The sequence below is a fragment of the Barbus barbus genome, assembly GCF_936440315.1.
Source record: "Barbus barbus genome assembly, chromosome: 46".
NCBI lineage: Eukaryota > Metazoa > Chordata > Actinopteri > Cypriniformes > Cyprinidae > Barbus > Barbus barbus.
The window spans coordinates 9,331,638-9,347,741 of NC_136724.1; the positions used below are offsets into that span (position 1 = coordinate 9,331,638).

Below are 16,104 nucleotides of genomic sequence, written 5' to 3' on the forward strand. Positions count from 1 at the left end.
TCACACAATCATTTCAACATAAAAGTCTCTTTGAAAATAAATCTCAAAATTGTCTCTCAGAGATATATTATTGGGAGATACTTTACTTATGGCAGGCACAATTGTTATGTAAATCTGTGGTCTGACTATTCATAAATATTTGATATAGTTACAATTGTATTTTGACGAATCGTAATTAAGATTATTAGAGATGTCTGCAATTATTATTGAACTATAAAGAAATCCAATTCAAGATGTCTCTAAATTGGATTTAACTAGTTAAAACACCATTTAGATATCTATAATGGCATCATATAGTCGATTGACGCGTCACAAAATTAACTTAGGCCTATTTATGTAGTCAAAATCATATAAACATATTTATGGTCAAAATTATCAGAGCCATTGAAAACACTTCAGACATTAATAGCCTTTATGGCAAGCCAAATTAGCTATGAATACCCAGTATTACCTGTTGTAATTGGATTTAGTAGAAAGATTTGAATTAGAGAGCTATCTAATTACTAGAAGATTACTAACCATTAGAATTTGAGATACCAGTGAGTTGCCATTGAATCTGTGAGTTAAACTTAAACTGGATCATCCTGATTTGTGAATGAATCATTCAAACCTTTTCTTGTGAACTGATCAACTGATTCATTAAAATAATCTCATTCAAAAGAATCATTTAATCACAAATCAAACAGCTCTCATTCTCTCATGAACTTTCACAATTACACCACGTTTTGATTAATTATAGCATGAGATTCATCTCAGACAGTGCTTCATGAGCTTCATTAGCATACAGACCAGTACTTTTGTTATTCCTAAATTACATCAGGATCAAATTATACATTCTTGGTCTCAACCAAGGTGGTAATCTCAAGACGTGTTTACTAAAACTTTGAAAACTTAATACTGATGATCATTCAGTTAATTTTTTCTTATTATTTATTCATGTTTTGTGCCTAGTTTGGAATGCATTAATTATACCATTAACCCAGTCAAATTTTCCTTGATCTTTTGACAAGTTGTTGTACTCTTTAAAAAATAAAATAAAAATTCTCATCAGCCCAAAAACAGCTTTTATTGAAACCGAGCTGCCAAAATGATTAATTACATATCTGTCATAGTCTCAGTATGACATCATAGTGTGACTACAGACTTCGTGCTGGACATCCCAATATAGTCATCTGGCCTGTTCTGTGACGCAGTTACTACTGTTGTCAATAGATTTCAGGCAGCTGAAAAACAATTGGTGCCATTCCAGCAGTTCATCCCTGACCGGGTTCAGGAGCAAGTGGTGTCTAACAGCCCAAACCAGGCTCTAGCTGTAGGACGGAAGAAGAAAATGTCAGTGTGGCTGCCCCTGTCCCTCTTAAAGCCTGCGGCTGTGGATGCCTTACACAATCTCGGTCACCCGGCCGGCACAAGGGTTGATTTGAGGTCTGTCATTCTGGCCCAGATGGTGAAGAAAAGAAACATCCTGACACCAAGGAGCCTGGGATATTAAGAATGAGCCACTTCAAGGGTGAGAGTGTAGCACCACAACATCATCAATGGGTGGGGTTTCTGCCCCGTCTCCAGTCATAAATATTTCATAAAAAGTTTGGTTCTCTAGGCTCTCAGGTCCTATCGGGTTGATCTATTTTTAGCCCACAGGTTCAGGTTCCGTGTAATGCACAGCTTCTAGGGCAGACATCCTTTCAGTATGGTAGCATGAGTATTAATCCCACAGGGTCAACACCATAAAGGTGCTAGAACTATTGGCGGAAGTTCCCAGTTTTTGCTGGGTTTGAATCGCAGGAACTAGGAACGTATTTAGTTCTAGGAACTCTGTTTGGGGGAACTAAATTAGCTTCTACTTCAGAGTAGGGTCCACAACAGTTTTATATGAACCATCCGTGACACAGTGTATGCTGATTGGCCAAATGCATACGAAACACCAGCTACCCGCATTTTTAAAAAAGCCATGTAAACATATTTACTCCACGAACATGGAAATAGCGATAACAACATTTACCTGTCGTCTGCAACATTCTTTTCTCAGCCACGACGATAACACTGTTGTCATAGGAGATTTAGGCAGATTGTTGAATGATGTAAATTGTACGTTTACATTCCATCTCCATTATTACCCTTTACGAAAAAGAAGTTTATTCAAGTGTCCTATTATGCTTCTTTTAAGCTAAAATAGGAAAGTATACTTTTAGTCTACTTTTCATGTACTTCTCAGAAATGGGCTTTATGTACTTCTCAGATATATACTTAAAATGACATTTAAGTATACTTCACTTAGAAAAAATCTAAATATATTTGAGCTGTACTTGTGCTCCTAGAATCCATGTTTCCATTGATATATGGTCGGGGGTGCTAGTACACATCTTTACAGAATTCCCAAATAGTGAAGAAGAAACCGAAACAACAGATGCTTCCTCATGAAATTTGACACGATCATCAGACATAAAACAGCATCAAAACTGTGTAAGGTTATGGAATAAAATGTCACCAATGAAGCGGCAATAATGACTGTCAAGCTTTTGGGTGTTGATTGACTATCTACGTTTTAATTATCATTCTGAATCATAGTCTTTTTTCAGCTTTTTGTTCAAAATAGTGTTTATTTCTTATGAAACTTACCCACACAAGTGTTTAAAAAAGGAATGCATGAAGCTAGAATAAAATGTTTTTGTTTACAAGCAGATACTGGTTCTTTCTTTTGATGTTTTGTATGTTCAGATATTCATACAACAAAATATATACAAATTAGTATCTAAATAGGGACGTAGTAGTATACTTAAAGTATGATGTAAAGTTCACTTACGAGTATTCAGTATAAAACTACTAAACTAGTAGTTTACTGAGACTATACTTCAAAGTGTACTAAAAATTCTACTACAAGTATTTAATTAGTAAGCTGTCAGTATACCTATGTTTAGTATAGTTGCAGCCCAAGTTAAAAACTTTGATGTAAACTAGTTGTGTTAAAGTTAAAGTTTACTACTGTTATACTTAAAGTATACTTTTATATACTAAAGTGGGCCAATTTAGTCCAAGTACACTACTTCCAAGTATACTACTAGTACACTGATATTTGTATACTTACTACATAAAGTATACTGTAATGATTATGATTTGATTGACGTCACGTCACTGCTACGGACAAACACAGAAGGAATGATGTTTTCGACTACACCTGTGGACAATGAACAATATTTGGATACTTTTAAAATGCAAATACTATTTGCATTTTAAACTTTAAAATTCATAGAATCAAAAATATATAATAAATATCTAGAATAAAGAAATTGGTATCTAGACCCGTCGTACCTGACCAGTGAGAGCATTTGACACGCCCATTGTGTGACGCTATTATGCATTTCAATGGGCGTGTCGTTCACGTGGAGCAATTTACCTGCTCACAGGTGTTGAATTTCAGGAAGAGAAGGGTTGGACTGTGTAGGTGTTTGGAATTGAATCTGAAGAGTAGACTGTCAAGATTTGCAGCTTTCTCTCGCGATCCTGTATTTGAAATCAGTTGGAGCTTTAATTAGAGCTAAAAGCATTACCTTCAAAATGAGTAAAATTTCAAAAATGTTTAAAGTTAGCTCATCCAGCTCCAGGCCCAGTTCTAGATCTAAGCATCGGTCCCGGTCTAGTCCAGCACCTCAAGAGGCCATCAACAGACTGAGAGAGACAGAGGCCATGCTAACCAAAAAACAGGAATACCTGGAGACCAGAATCGAGCAGGAGATCATGATAGCCAAGAAGAATGGCACCAAAAACAAGAGAGGTATGTAGAATGCGTCTTTCTGCTTCTGAACTCTTTATAGCCATGTGGACTTTTTAGTATGCCACTCTCAAAATACAATTTTCAGATTAGGTAAGGTTTATTTATTTATTATCGTTTGTTTAATTTACAACATAAAGCATCATAGGAGAGTTGTGTGTTTTATCCTTTTGACTGCTGTTAAACTTTTGAAGTAATGAAATAAAACGGGTACAAAGTTGTTGTGGTGGAAATGAAACAAGAACTGTGGGACAGTCATTATTTGTGTAAAGATTTATTAAATAAAATAATTTAAACATTTACCAAAATGTTTTTTGACTCTTAAAACTGATAGTTTTAAACATTATAGTTTAACAAAAATTGTATACAGCACAAATAATGGTTAAAATTCTCAAAGGCATTTTATTACACTTTTTATAATCAGCTGTAAATGATTAAAAACAAGCTGTCTGTTATATAATGTGCTTTTGAAAGTCTCATAATTTACATCTGGAAAGTGTAACAACAACACCCCACTGAAACATGTCAGAGAAACATGCTTTTGTTTATGTGGAGTGACGCCCTGTTGCACAGAAAAAACTTGTAGTTCATCTGGACACACCTCGTTTACACTGGTCCTTTTGTGCATTTACACAAGCATGTAGTTTACACCCAGATGCCATGGATGAGCATTCATTTAAAAGGCATGTCTTAAATGGATTTCTGTGAGCATTCTGTCTTTTCTTTCATGCATTTTTTTTTCTTTTGATTTAGCCGAATTGACTAAAGTAAACTTAATTTTTGTGAAAAATCTATTCCAAAAACGATGTCTGACTTGTCTTGTTCACAAGCTATGTTGATTCAGTTTCTTTAGTTTCCCTCAGTAGTGAAAGAGAACGACTTTAAAAAATCTTTTAAAAATGCCATTAATCTCATTCATGAAGATATAAAATCATTTAATTATAATATTTTACTTTTGCTGTGGAATGTATGATGATGACGATTAAGATGCAACAACATTAGATCCCAACATGTTTTTTTATAGCTGCACTTCAGGCTCTTAAGAGGAAGAAACGTTTTGAACAGCAGCTGACGCAGATTGACGGGACCCTGTCCACTATTGAATTCCAGCGAGAAGCCCTTGAGAATGCCACTACGAACACTGAGGTTCTGAAGAACATGGGTTACGCAGCTAAAGCCATCAAAGGGGTTCACCAGACCATGTGCGTGTCGTCATTGCTTTTGTTTTTCCAGCCATCATCACTTATTACACAGCTCTCAGGAATCTTGATTTGATTGATCAATACTAGAAAATTCTGTAGTGATTTTTATAATTTTTTATAATGACTGACTATTGCATACAATAATGTAAACAAAATTTTGTAAATATTCAAATTTAGCAGTGGATTAAACTACTGTTTCTCGTTGTGTGCAAATCTCATCAGATCCTAAATCATTGTGTCTCTCGCTTTCAGAGATCTGGATAAGATTGACTCTCTTATGCAGGACATTACAGAGCAACAGGAAGTAGCTCAAGAGATCAGTGATGCCATTTCAAAACCTTTAGGGGATGAGTTTGATGAGGTAGGGGTTATAAATTAAAAAAGAATAATTAATTGCCCCCACATCATGTAAAGTTTATGAGGGTTCTTGTAGCTTTTTGAATGTTTCTGGTTATTTATAGCAGCATGATTAATGAAGTGATTTGTGGTCATTAAATTTTTTTTTTAAAGGATGAATTGTTGGCAGAGCTGGCGGAGTTGGAACAGGAAGAATTAGAAGAAAGTATGAAGAATATGACCAGGTTACCAAGTGTACCAACCACCAAACTACCCAGCACAAGACCAAGCCACCGTGCAAGTAAGTATATAGACACCCACACATAAAATCCAGCATAAGACAAGACATTTTATACAGTCACTGCTTCATCTAAGTGTCTGTTATTTCACTCTTTCAGCCTCAAAGAAGAGAGTGGAGGATGAGCATGACATGAAGAGGTTGGCTGCCTGGGCTTCATAAGCAGCAGTACACACACACTTCTTTCTACTTTTAGTTAACTTGCAGTCTTTCTCTACATCTACGAATTTGTCAAATCATAAGAGCTTTTTTGTAAAAAAAAGAAAAAGTAGAGAAATTAAGGTGAACATTTGTAATTGGATTCAAAGTAATTATTATATATATTGATCTTTTAAGATGAAGGATTACTGCTGGCAACTTGGTGTACATAGTAACAAGTGAAGGATGTTTTAATTAAATGTAAATACAGATTAAAATGTAATTTTAATTAAATGTAAATGTTGAATCGGGATTTCGGAAAAAAAAATAAAGTTTCATATTGAATACTTGCATATCAAGTGCATGATTTAAGAGTGTATTTACAATGTTGTAAAGTCTTGGTTTTGACACACAATTACATAAAATATATATATATATATATATATATATATATATATATATATAAATAAATAACTATAAGTAACCATGGTACCGTGTTTTTGGAAAAGCGAAGAGCTTGTCTGAACCCTCATGTCCGCTAGATGGCATCGTGAACTCGCTTTGAGCGCGTGCTCGCACCCCTCCAGTTGGTGATGTGAAGTCTGACTCGTTTCGAATCGGTTCATTTGAATCATGTTTCTAAGAACTTTTTATTATTAATGTTTTTGTTTTTATTAATACGAGTGTTTATTGTAATCTGCACCTTTTCCGTTTAGCCACGATTCAGCTGATAAAACTCTAAAATAATTTAGAACCTATTTAATTTGCAATTACATTAAACGATATCAATATTCATTTAAATATCTGGGTTAAATTTTGATCAAGGGCTATCTTTTGCAATATTTTGTTTGCAACAATTGTTCTTCAATAGTTTACTCGAGAACCGTTGAGATTAATTTAAAAGATCCGACTCAAAGCGATTCATTCATGAATCAGATTCGGACAGCTCTCCCGCCCTCAAGAGGCAAGCAGGAAATCGCTCTTTTCTCCCGGATCACTGACACGTCCAAAGTTACGAAAAGGCGTCGTCATGAGCTCAAACAGACCGTCAAATTCAACCGGTAAGTTGTTTTAAAGTATAATGTTCAATAATGCTTTATAACCCGGCAGTTGTATTTAAATGTGGCTTTGTTTGTACTACTGTAACATTAGCCGGTGAGTGTGTCGAGTGAATGCGACACGTCTCCCTGTTTTCCGCTGCTGTCAGGTGGACTAAAGGCACAACAGAAACTCACATTATCCATTAGTTTTTCATTATGAATCAGATTAAAGAGTTAAAGATTCGTTTACAGTGACTGACTGTTTTACATACGAGCTCCAGTGTGTTTTAGAGTGAGTCTTGTTTGAAGGCTCTCAATGGTGAGTGTAACTTACTAATTTTGTGTTAATGTTGCTTGGCGGGTTAGCTGAATATTTAGAAAATAAAAATAATAAATGTAAAGGTCTTGGACATCTATTTCCTCCTTGCTTAAGCCTTAAGGAGAAACTGCCGTAAGATCACATTTCAGATATTGACACACATCATTGAGAAAATCCTTCCTGGTTAAAGCTTGCTTGACATGCATGTCTCCATAATGAAATAGATTCAAGGTAATTCTAAAAATGTGAATTAAAATACAATGTAAACATACCATTCAAAAGTTGTGGTCAGTACGATGACATTAGAATGGTTTCTAAAGGATCATGTAACAATGAAGCCTGGAATAACAGCTGCTAAAAATTAGCCAAGAATAAATTCCATTTATTTGTTTTAAATTGTAATATTATTTCACAGTATTCTTGTTTTACTCTATTTTTGATCAAATAAATGCAGCCTTGGTAAGCATTAAAAAGAAAAAAAAATCTTACAGAGCACAAAGTTTTAAACCGTAGTATAACACACAACAAATTAACAAATCTGTAATAAATAAAATTAGACAGTACAGTTAATACCCTCATTTAGGATCCAGATAAATAATGCAACCCCCCAAATATAGAAATAATGTATTTGTACGTTACAGCTGATGACCAACTCGATCCTGAGGAAGAGAAACGGTTGGCTGCAGCTGCACGTGAAGCTAATCGTCTCCCAGAGCTCCGGCTGATCCTGCTGGGTTGGCGATGGCCAGGTAAAAGCCTGACCGGCAACACCATTCTGGGCCGCGAAGAGTTTCATCTGGAACGTGCCTCTGAATTCTGTGTGAAGCGCGAAGCTGAGGTGGATCAGCGCAAAGTAACAGTAGTCGACACTCCTGGCTGGTTCTCATCCCAGATAACACCGGCGGACTACCAACAGGAGATGGTCCGAAGCGTTACTTTGTGCCCACCTGGACCCCATGCGTTCCTGCTGGTCATACCTGTGGGCATGTTCGCAGAAACAGACCGGAGTCGTATAGAGGAGAACTTGGCACTTTTTGGGGAGGATGTGTGGAAGCACACCATGGTCGTTTTCACCTGGGCAGAGGTTTTGAAGGACAGGTCCATAGAAAGACACATACGAAGGGAAGGCCGTGACCTTCAGTGGGTGGTGGGCAAGTGTAAGAAGAGGTACCACGTCATCAATAACTATATTTTTGGCGAGCACCCGCAGCTTCCCCAGCTGATGGAGAAGATTGAGAAGATTGTAGCTGAAGAAGGTGGTTACTTTACCCTTAAGACAGATGAAACCAAAACACAAAGTCAAACTCAGAGTCTGAATCTGAACACCAGTTCATTGAAAGAGAACAGGGAGCTTGGCGCTAGACCCAAACAGAATGGCTCCTGCAACTCGCTGCGGGCCATGGATGTGGACACTCCACACAGTGAGTTAATGTCAAAGCATACAATAGCATTCACAGTGCTGTTCTGGTTATTAGTGTCTCTGAAGGATCATTTGTTTAATGCATCCAGGACATCTGTTTACTCGTTCTAAACTTTTGTTCTCATAAAGTTTGAATTCAGCTCCTCTTACATCATGTTATACTCACTGTCACTCTGTTGTTTATTCTGGAAACTGATGCTGACATTTTCAATATGTGTCTTTATTTTACTCTGACACCTGCACTAATGGCTCATGTTAGAACACTATTCATACATAATTCATTGAACTAGAAGCGTGCAATCAAGGCTCAAAGTTTTTCTGCAAGCATTTCCATTGCTCCTACTACAAAACACCTGCTACTAGAATTGTTTTTTTGCATGTTTATGAATACAAGAAAATATTATTTGTATTTTTTTTTATTAAACTTTTGTTTCTTAAATAGAAAAAAATTGACAAAATAATTACAAGATAAATTAAATTATTCATTACTGAATAACTACTATAATTACTATAAATAATGTACTATAATTTAAGTGACTGCTGTAAACTTTGTGTAAACAGCAGTTGTTTAAAGTAACTTGTCATTCACATGAGATTGCAGCAGTAGCAAACAACAACAATCAATTCACAAATAAAATTAAATCCCACCCAACATTCAAGAGGCCGCTTCACTCAGAAATGCTTCACAATAGGAAAGTAAAGACGGTCATGACTGCAGTTTAATGTTGATTTTAGTCAGAAAAATGTTTTTTTTTTTAATAGTAGTATTTATTTTTTAATTTAATCTTTAAAAAGTATTAATTTATTCATTAATAACGAATAATGTACTATAATGTAAAAACATGACTACTGTAATATTAAAATGTTATAAAATAAAAAAAATATTTTTCATTAAACATTGTTTACCTTTTAAAAACGGTTAGCAATCAACAATAATACTATTAAATGTTTTATTAGGTTGCAAATGATTTATTTAATACTCACCACTATATTGTAACTCTGTATTTGTATTCACCAGACACAGAATTGATTCAGTATTATAAAGCAGGGCCGGTTGCATAAAAGGTTTAGACTAGGCTTACAAGTTACAAGTCAAATAATTTTTTTAATTTAAGACTGGTCATATTTTAATTAGTCTAAGTTAAATCAAAAATATAAGCCTGATTACTCTTTGGCTAACTGCTAGTTGGTTAAACTTGTATTTAAGACACTGTGTTAACATAGAAGCTAAATTTATGCACCTGGCCCACAGTGTTGTAGTGAGAATTTTTTGCTTGATACAGCATTACATTTGTATGATGTCATTTCTTTTTGTTATCTCTGCAGGTTTGGTTGAAGGAGTGAGTGACTAAGGCTGAGATAACTGTTCCAGTGCTGCTGTATTCATGACCTCAATTCTCCTGCACTTAAATTATGAAACACCCACTAGCCACATATCAGTGCACCAGTCTAGGCAGCTTCAGGTTGTAGGGTTTACAGGTAAATGTTCCTGTACTATGTACTTCTTACCCCAGAAAATATAAGATGGTAACAATATAAATTATCATCAAATTGGTATCAATCGTCGAATTGGTGTTAGTAAATCAGTTGTACAAAATTAAAACCATTTGTAATGATGATGCTATAACATGCAGATATCGCTACTATACACACTTTCCCAAGCAGCCATGTCTCTACTCTGTGTTATGTCTGAAGTATCCACTGGTGCAGAGAATATTGAGGTAATGGAGTCATTAGTCAAACAGAAACACTCAACATTCATGAATTATTTGCACTAATGAGTTTAACACAATAGCTTGTAAAATGCCTCAACTAATGCACTAATAGTGTTATCAGAGATAAGAGTCTGTCGCGGTCACATTATTGTAGCATTGGTTCGTTATATTGGTGACAGTTGCTATGGAATTATAAATTGTCCAAAACCATGTTAAGTTTTCCAATGATTTCACATCAGAGTTAGCTTCTGTTTCAGGTATTTAAGATACAGCACGTTTGTTTTCTAATGATATTATTTTCTAGTAATATCATTGCTGTTTTATGTGTGTGTGCTTAAATGATTTTAACATACTGATTGTTTTAGGATTACTGTGATATTTCCTTTTTTAAATGAGTTTCTTTCTAAATGTTTTTTCCCTCACATTCTAAATCTAGTGTACTTCATTATAAATGGTTTCCTTTAATACTGTTAAAGTTCTGTCATTGTCAAGAGTATCAACATGAGTGTCTACTATTAGTTGATTTACATGAATGCATTCCTTTCTAGATCTACTGACATTTCTGAAACCCATAAAAATCTGCTTCCCAAATGTCTGACCATTTTATCATGAGCTGTTTTTCAAGTCTTTTTGGTTGCTCTAATAGTCATGTAAAGCTGCAGTGCAGTCACATATTTTATGGTTGACTTCAACAGATTTGATGCAGATAGGGTATGTTTTACCAAATTGACTCAGAATTTGAGTCAGTCAGATTATAACATTGAAATAATCTTGCCCTTTGTACACGTTTGTTGCACATTTCTTACTACTTATAACCACTAGGTGGCGCCATAATTTATCAAAATATGTGAGGATGTCAGGGATTTTTTTTGCTGCCGTGGTATACAATCACATGTAGGGTTTTTAATAACTATACTTTTATTCTGTATTTATCTGAATATTCAACATTAAAATATCCAAACATAAAATAATATGTGAGTACAAATAAAGACAGCACAATCATGTTGAAAACACACATCAGTTATAAGCCAGAGCTGCAGAAGGACACATCTATAGTCCATTAGAACCACTTAAATTACAGAAACATTTTTCCACTCCACTGTAGACCGCTTGTATATTGAAATCAATGCATGGGCACTCTACCCATGACCCTCTGCGGTGTATTGATCAACAAAGCATCAATCTCAGCATTGTTTGATGGTGATAGTGTTTTGTTCTTTATGTTAACATCCTTGATAGCATAAGTGGATGGGTGTCCACACTTCTGCCTGGAAGTTAGATATCATCAGGCTACTTAAATGTTAATAAGAAAAAGTTAAAACTCTATCAACAAATGCAAACCAACTACAGAACTGTGCATCTCTGTTTTACGTTATTTACATTTACTATATATATATATATATATATATATATATATATAAATTAAAAAGTAGTTCTTCACTTGCACCATGTGAAGCAGTAATCTATTGTTGATCCATTAGACCCCATGTGGTTCTCTGCATATAGCAATATTTGCATTCACTTGCATAAGCAGGGGGTTGAAAAACACTTTGAGCAAACACGTTTCCTAATATTCCCTTTTGCTTCTGCTAATCAGTCCTTTTTTTTTTTTTACATTGTAATGCACTCTTTTTCTTACCGGAAGCTATGAAAAAAGATTATGTATCCAGTGACATCCTCTTCTGACCCCCTGTCCTTCACCTCACTATCTTCCCATCTGAGTCAGCCCAGACAAAACATTTACTTTTAACTATGGTGCTTACTAATAAAACAGTAGGTAAATCCCATGTTCTAGGAACCCCTTAGCTTCAGCAGTTCCTCTTTAGATGACAATGTGTTACCATCTTGCATTTATAAATACTCCTTGGCTGGAAATATCACTGTTTCCCCTTAAAAAAAAAACACAGGAAAATGACACAAAGCCAGACTGGAAAATAGACAAAATACCAGTGTAGTTGAGTGGCTTATGAGATATGAGAAAATAGGTACTAAATGTGATGTGCAATGAATCACAATAGGATTTATTTGAATGATTTTCATGAAAGAACCAAATCCTCAAAACCTACATAATACATTAGTGTAATTTGAACCTCTTTGCATTTGCTATTTACATCAAACACCCTGATTCTAATAACCTGAAGCTGTTTCGTTCTTAATATAATATTGTTATTCTACATGGAGTCAAGCGTGACCCCATGCTCCCCATCCCTATAAGATGGCCATGTGTGGTATATCACTCTGTCTGAGTGGCAGAATATATATGTGAGGGTACTTCACTTGAGCAGGCACATGTTTACATTTGTAAACATGTGCTACTCACATTTCCTGTCCCAGGTCTCACATTCTATTTGTTACTCACACTTCCTGTCCCAGGTCTCCTGGATTTCCGTAGTTCCTGAGCCATTAGGTTCTGGATCCTGTAGACATTGTAACAGGCTATTTTTCAGCACACATGGTCGCTTCTCCCTTCCTCTCAGAGCAGGGAAGGGACTCACGGCCAGTTAGTATCTGAACACCCACTAAACTCACTAAAGAGAGGATGGCAGAGAGACTAATATGAAAAGCACAATACTGGAATATATTTACTTTACAAGCGTGTGTTGTATTAATCGTGGTGAGTACTATGGCATATATATTTGTCTGCTGTTGTTACATATATTTATCTTACATTTCATGTTTTTTGCAAAGCTCTTTGAGCTTTTGCTTGCATGCAAGTGCTTAATAAATGAGGTTTATTATTATTATATTTAAAGCAATGCCTCATTTATGTACAGAAAGGCATAAAGCAAAAATATAACTGCTTTTCCTCTGGTTTAAGTATGGCAGTTTCATTGTAGGGCAACATTACGAAAATGTGATGTGCTGCTTTTCTTACCAATTTCCCTACTAAATGTCAGAAAAGACAGATTTGTAAAGAAAGAACTTCTCATATGATCTGCATTTTTCCCCATTAAAGCCACAAGCTGAAGTCATGAGATCATCATCTTCTCGTCTTAGTTTTTCTTCTAAGGAACCTATATGGAACCGGTAAGAAGTTCTGTTTTGAAAACTAAATATTTATACATTTATATACTGTAATTGTGTAATATCTGTCGATTTTTCCACTGTTATGTGTCAAAAATGAGTAAATTTGACATGCATTTCACCATTTAACCTGTGGAAGTCGCACTTGTTACATTAACAATTCTGGATACTTAACATAAGTAAACATGCACACATCATCTCAAACTCACATTGATCATTTATTATACGCACACTCCAACACTGTAGAAATCGCATGATCTACAGTAACTTATCAGTCGTTAGTTAGAGTAAAGAGGCTTATAATGAAACCAGTGCAGACAATTGTCATATTGTGCAACGAACAATCATTTCATATCGTATTATTGTATAATAATGTAAATAGTGGGGTTTGTTTAAAGTCATCATTATTTGTCTTTGACTGGAAACTCTGGGCTTATTTATTTTATGCTAGTTGCTGTAATAGTGTAACAGGATGTAATGTTACATAAAAAAGCTAAGGACAATGATTGACATTAGACTACACGCTATTTTTATAGCGTGGATTTAAGTATTTAGAGATAATCACAGAAATCTAGCTAAGCCAGAAACACAGACCTATATTTTAATAAATTTCACAGATACATGATACCAACCACTGGACTGCTGCCCACGGAGCCAGTGTGAGTGGGTTAGTTTAGTGAGAGTAGAGGCATGCGCAGAGGGGTGGGTGGGTGAATGTAGCGCAGAGGGGTGGGTGAGTGAATGTAGAGCAGAGCGCGCGGATGTCACACACCGCGTTGCGCATTTCACACGGTCTGAGTGCAGGGAGCGAACAGGGGCTTGACAAACAGCGGAGTATGAATGTATGCAGAGACATCCATGCACGGGAATATCATTCGCTAAGACGTTAGCAGAGTATTGGTCGTAAACATCACGCGGGGGGAACGTTATGTGGGCATCATTTCACGGCGCGTGCTGCTCCTGGAATCGCAACTAAACAACTCTGGTCAACTCTGAGAGTCACGTTCGAAGGGTGAGGGGTGAGACGGCTTGCTATCCCAGTCCCGGGGAGAACGATTGAACCCAAAAAAATAACAGGTCGTTGTGTTTTCTGGAGGCAGAATCGCTTAGCGCGTGCTAGTAGTTTGTTTTGCGCGTGCTGCAGCAGCAGGCATCTCGCGCACCGTTAGCTCAACATCTCTCCACGGCCTCGGAAGTTCATTTGTTTTTCTCTCTTTGATGTTTTTGATCGCCTGAACACACATTTCTATCTATTCCCTGGACGAACCCACGCTTTAGGATGCCAGATCAAATATCGGTGTCGGAGTTTCTGTCGGAAACAACTGAGGATTACAACTCTCCCACTACATCCAGCTTCACCACCCGCCTGCAGAGCTTCAGGAATACAGGCAGTGTGTTAGAGGAGGTAAGAAACTGCTTGCTTATCGCATGCAGCTTTGCATTAGTGCATTGCATCTGTTTACTTTGATACTTCACACTAGTACATTGCATCCTGTAAATATTACTACCTCTTTACATATATACTTTGTATTAGCATATTGCATGTTTGTTTACTTTGGTTCTTAAGACATTGCGTTAATACATGTTTACAGTGATTCTTTGCAGAAATACATTGCACCTCGCATGAGTACAGTACATAGCATCTATTACTATTACTGCATTGTATTCGTTTATTACATGTTTACAGTTGTCCATTGAATGTTTACATTTGTCTATCGCATCTGTTTACATTTGTTCATTGCATCTGTCATTGCATGTTCTTGCATTTGTCAGTTGCATCCTTTTACAGTGGCACACTGGATCTACATTAGCATCTGCTTACATCAATGCATTGAATTTGATAACTTTGGCATTTTATATTTGTGCATATCATCTGTTTACATGGCATCTGATACTTTGTATCACTATGTGAGGCCTGTTTAGTTTAGTGCATTTTATTTTGGTGGTACTTTGAATTAGTTCATTTTAGTACATTTGTGTATATTGCATTGCATTGACACATTTCATCATTTTACTTTGTTAATTACTGCATCTGTTTATATTAGAGGATTATGTCAGTTCACATTGGTACTTTTGGTGATATCTGCTTGCAGTGGCGCTTTGCATTAGAACATGCATAGTTTTGCATTTGATGTATCATATTTGTTTACATGGCTATTCTGCAGTCTCTGTTTTTCAGTGCATTAGTATGTTGCATCTCTTCAGGCAGTGAGCAACAGTCTGCAGTGTGGGCTGCAGTTTTGTTCAGCCAGCTGGTCTGGCTTCTGATTCCACTGATGATTCATTGGGTGTACAACCGTTGAAAGTCTATGCCAGCTTTGAGAGTCATATCATGGATGCATATGGATGGTTTTGTGATTCATAACAACTGATGTATAAAATGGTTGAGCTGAATTCATAGTAAAACGCCCCTGAGAGTATTTGTGCATCACTTTTAAATGCATACTGGCACAGGGTTTTGTTGAGGTTCAGGAGCTACTCTCCAAGGGATTCTCATTTTGCTTACAGAGATATTCTGTAATTAAAAGCAGGAAAAGTTAACTTAGATTCTTACTTATCTTTAGCTAGTTTGCTTAAGCTTCTCTATAGTGTTGTGTGTTTGTTTAACATATTCCTTTATTTAAAAAAACCTCTTAAAATAACCTATTGAGTCCATCACAGTTATCCTAAGATTCCTTTGTACACCTGCTCCAATAGCAAAAAGCATATTTAAAACTGATCATGAGTGTGGGTTTTAAGAGGGTAATATCAAAAACGTGTCACACTAGAAGCATCTTTATAACATTTTGCAAAACACAATTGTGCCACTTCTGCTCATATGTGGATGACAGGAAGCTGTTCTT

The 16,104-nt window shown here is 36.0% G+C and overlaps 3 protein-coding genes across 3 annotated transcripts in view; all 3 read left to right on the forward strand.

The window, feature by feature from the left end:
• Nucleotides 1-3,378: 3,378 nt before the first annotated feature.
• On the forward strand, nucleotides 3,379-6,095 carry LOC306865074 (charged multivesicular body protein 4b-like). The gene is made up of 5 exons (XM_079409439.1): nucleotides 3,379-3,772; nucleotides 4,794-4,971; nucleotides 5,224-5,332; nucleotides 5,482-5,608; nucleotides 5,706-6,095. Exons 1-5 carry the CDS (start codon nucleotides 3,556-3,558, stop codon nucleotides 5,765-5,767), a joined length of 693 nt encoding a protein of 230 aa, XP_079265565.1. The 5' UTR covers nucleotides 3,379-3,555; the 3' UTR covers nucleotides 5,768-6,095.
• Nucleotides 6,096-6,690: 595 nt separating this feature from the next.
• Nucleotides 6,691-11,195, forward strand: LOC306865075 (GTPase IMAP family member 4-like). The gene is made up of 3 exons (XM_079409440.1): nucleotides 6,691-6,804; nucleotides 7,744-8,523; nucleotides 9,849-11,195. The coding sequence occupies exons 1-3, from the start codon at nucleotides 6,774-6,776 to the stop codon at nucleotides 9,872-9,874; spliced, it is 837 nt and encodes a 278-aa protein (XP_079265566.1). The 5' UTR covers nucleotides 6,691-6,773; the 3' UTR covers nucleotides 9,875-11,195.
• A 2,004-nt stretch (nucleotides 11,196-13,199) lies between these two features.
• The window catches only part of LOC306865237 (arf-GAP with SH3 domain, ANK repeat and PH domain-containing protein 1-like), a 79,665-nt gene continuing 76,760 nt past the window's right edge, over nucleotides 13,200-16,104 (forward strand). Inside the window, 2 exon segments of the mRNA XM_079409724.1 lie at nucleotides 13,200-13,264; nucleotides 14,540-14,666. Of these exon segments, the coding sequence (XP_079265850.1) occupies nucleotides 13,209-13,264; nucleotides 14,540-14,666 (183 nt within the window). The 5' untranslated portion in view covers nucleotides 13,200-13,208.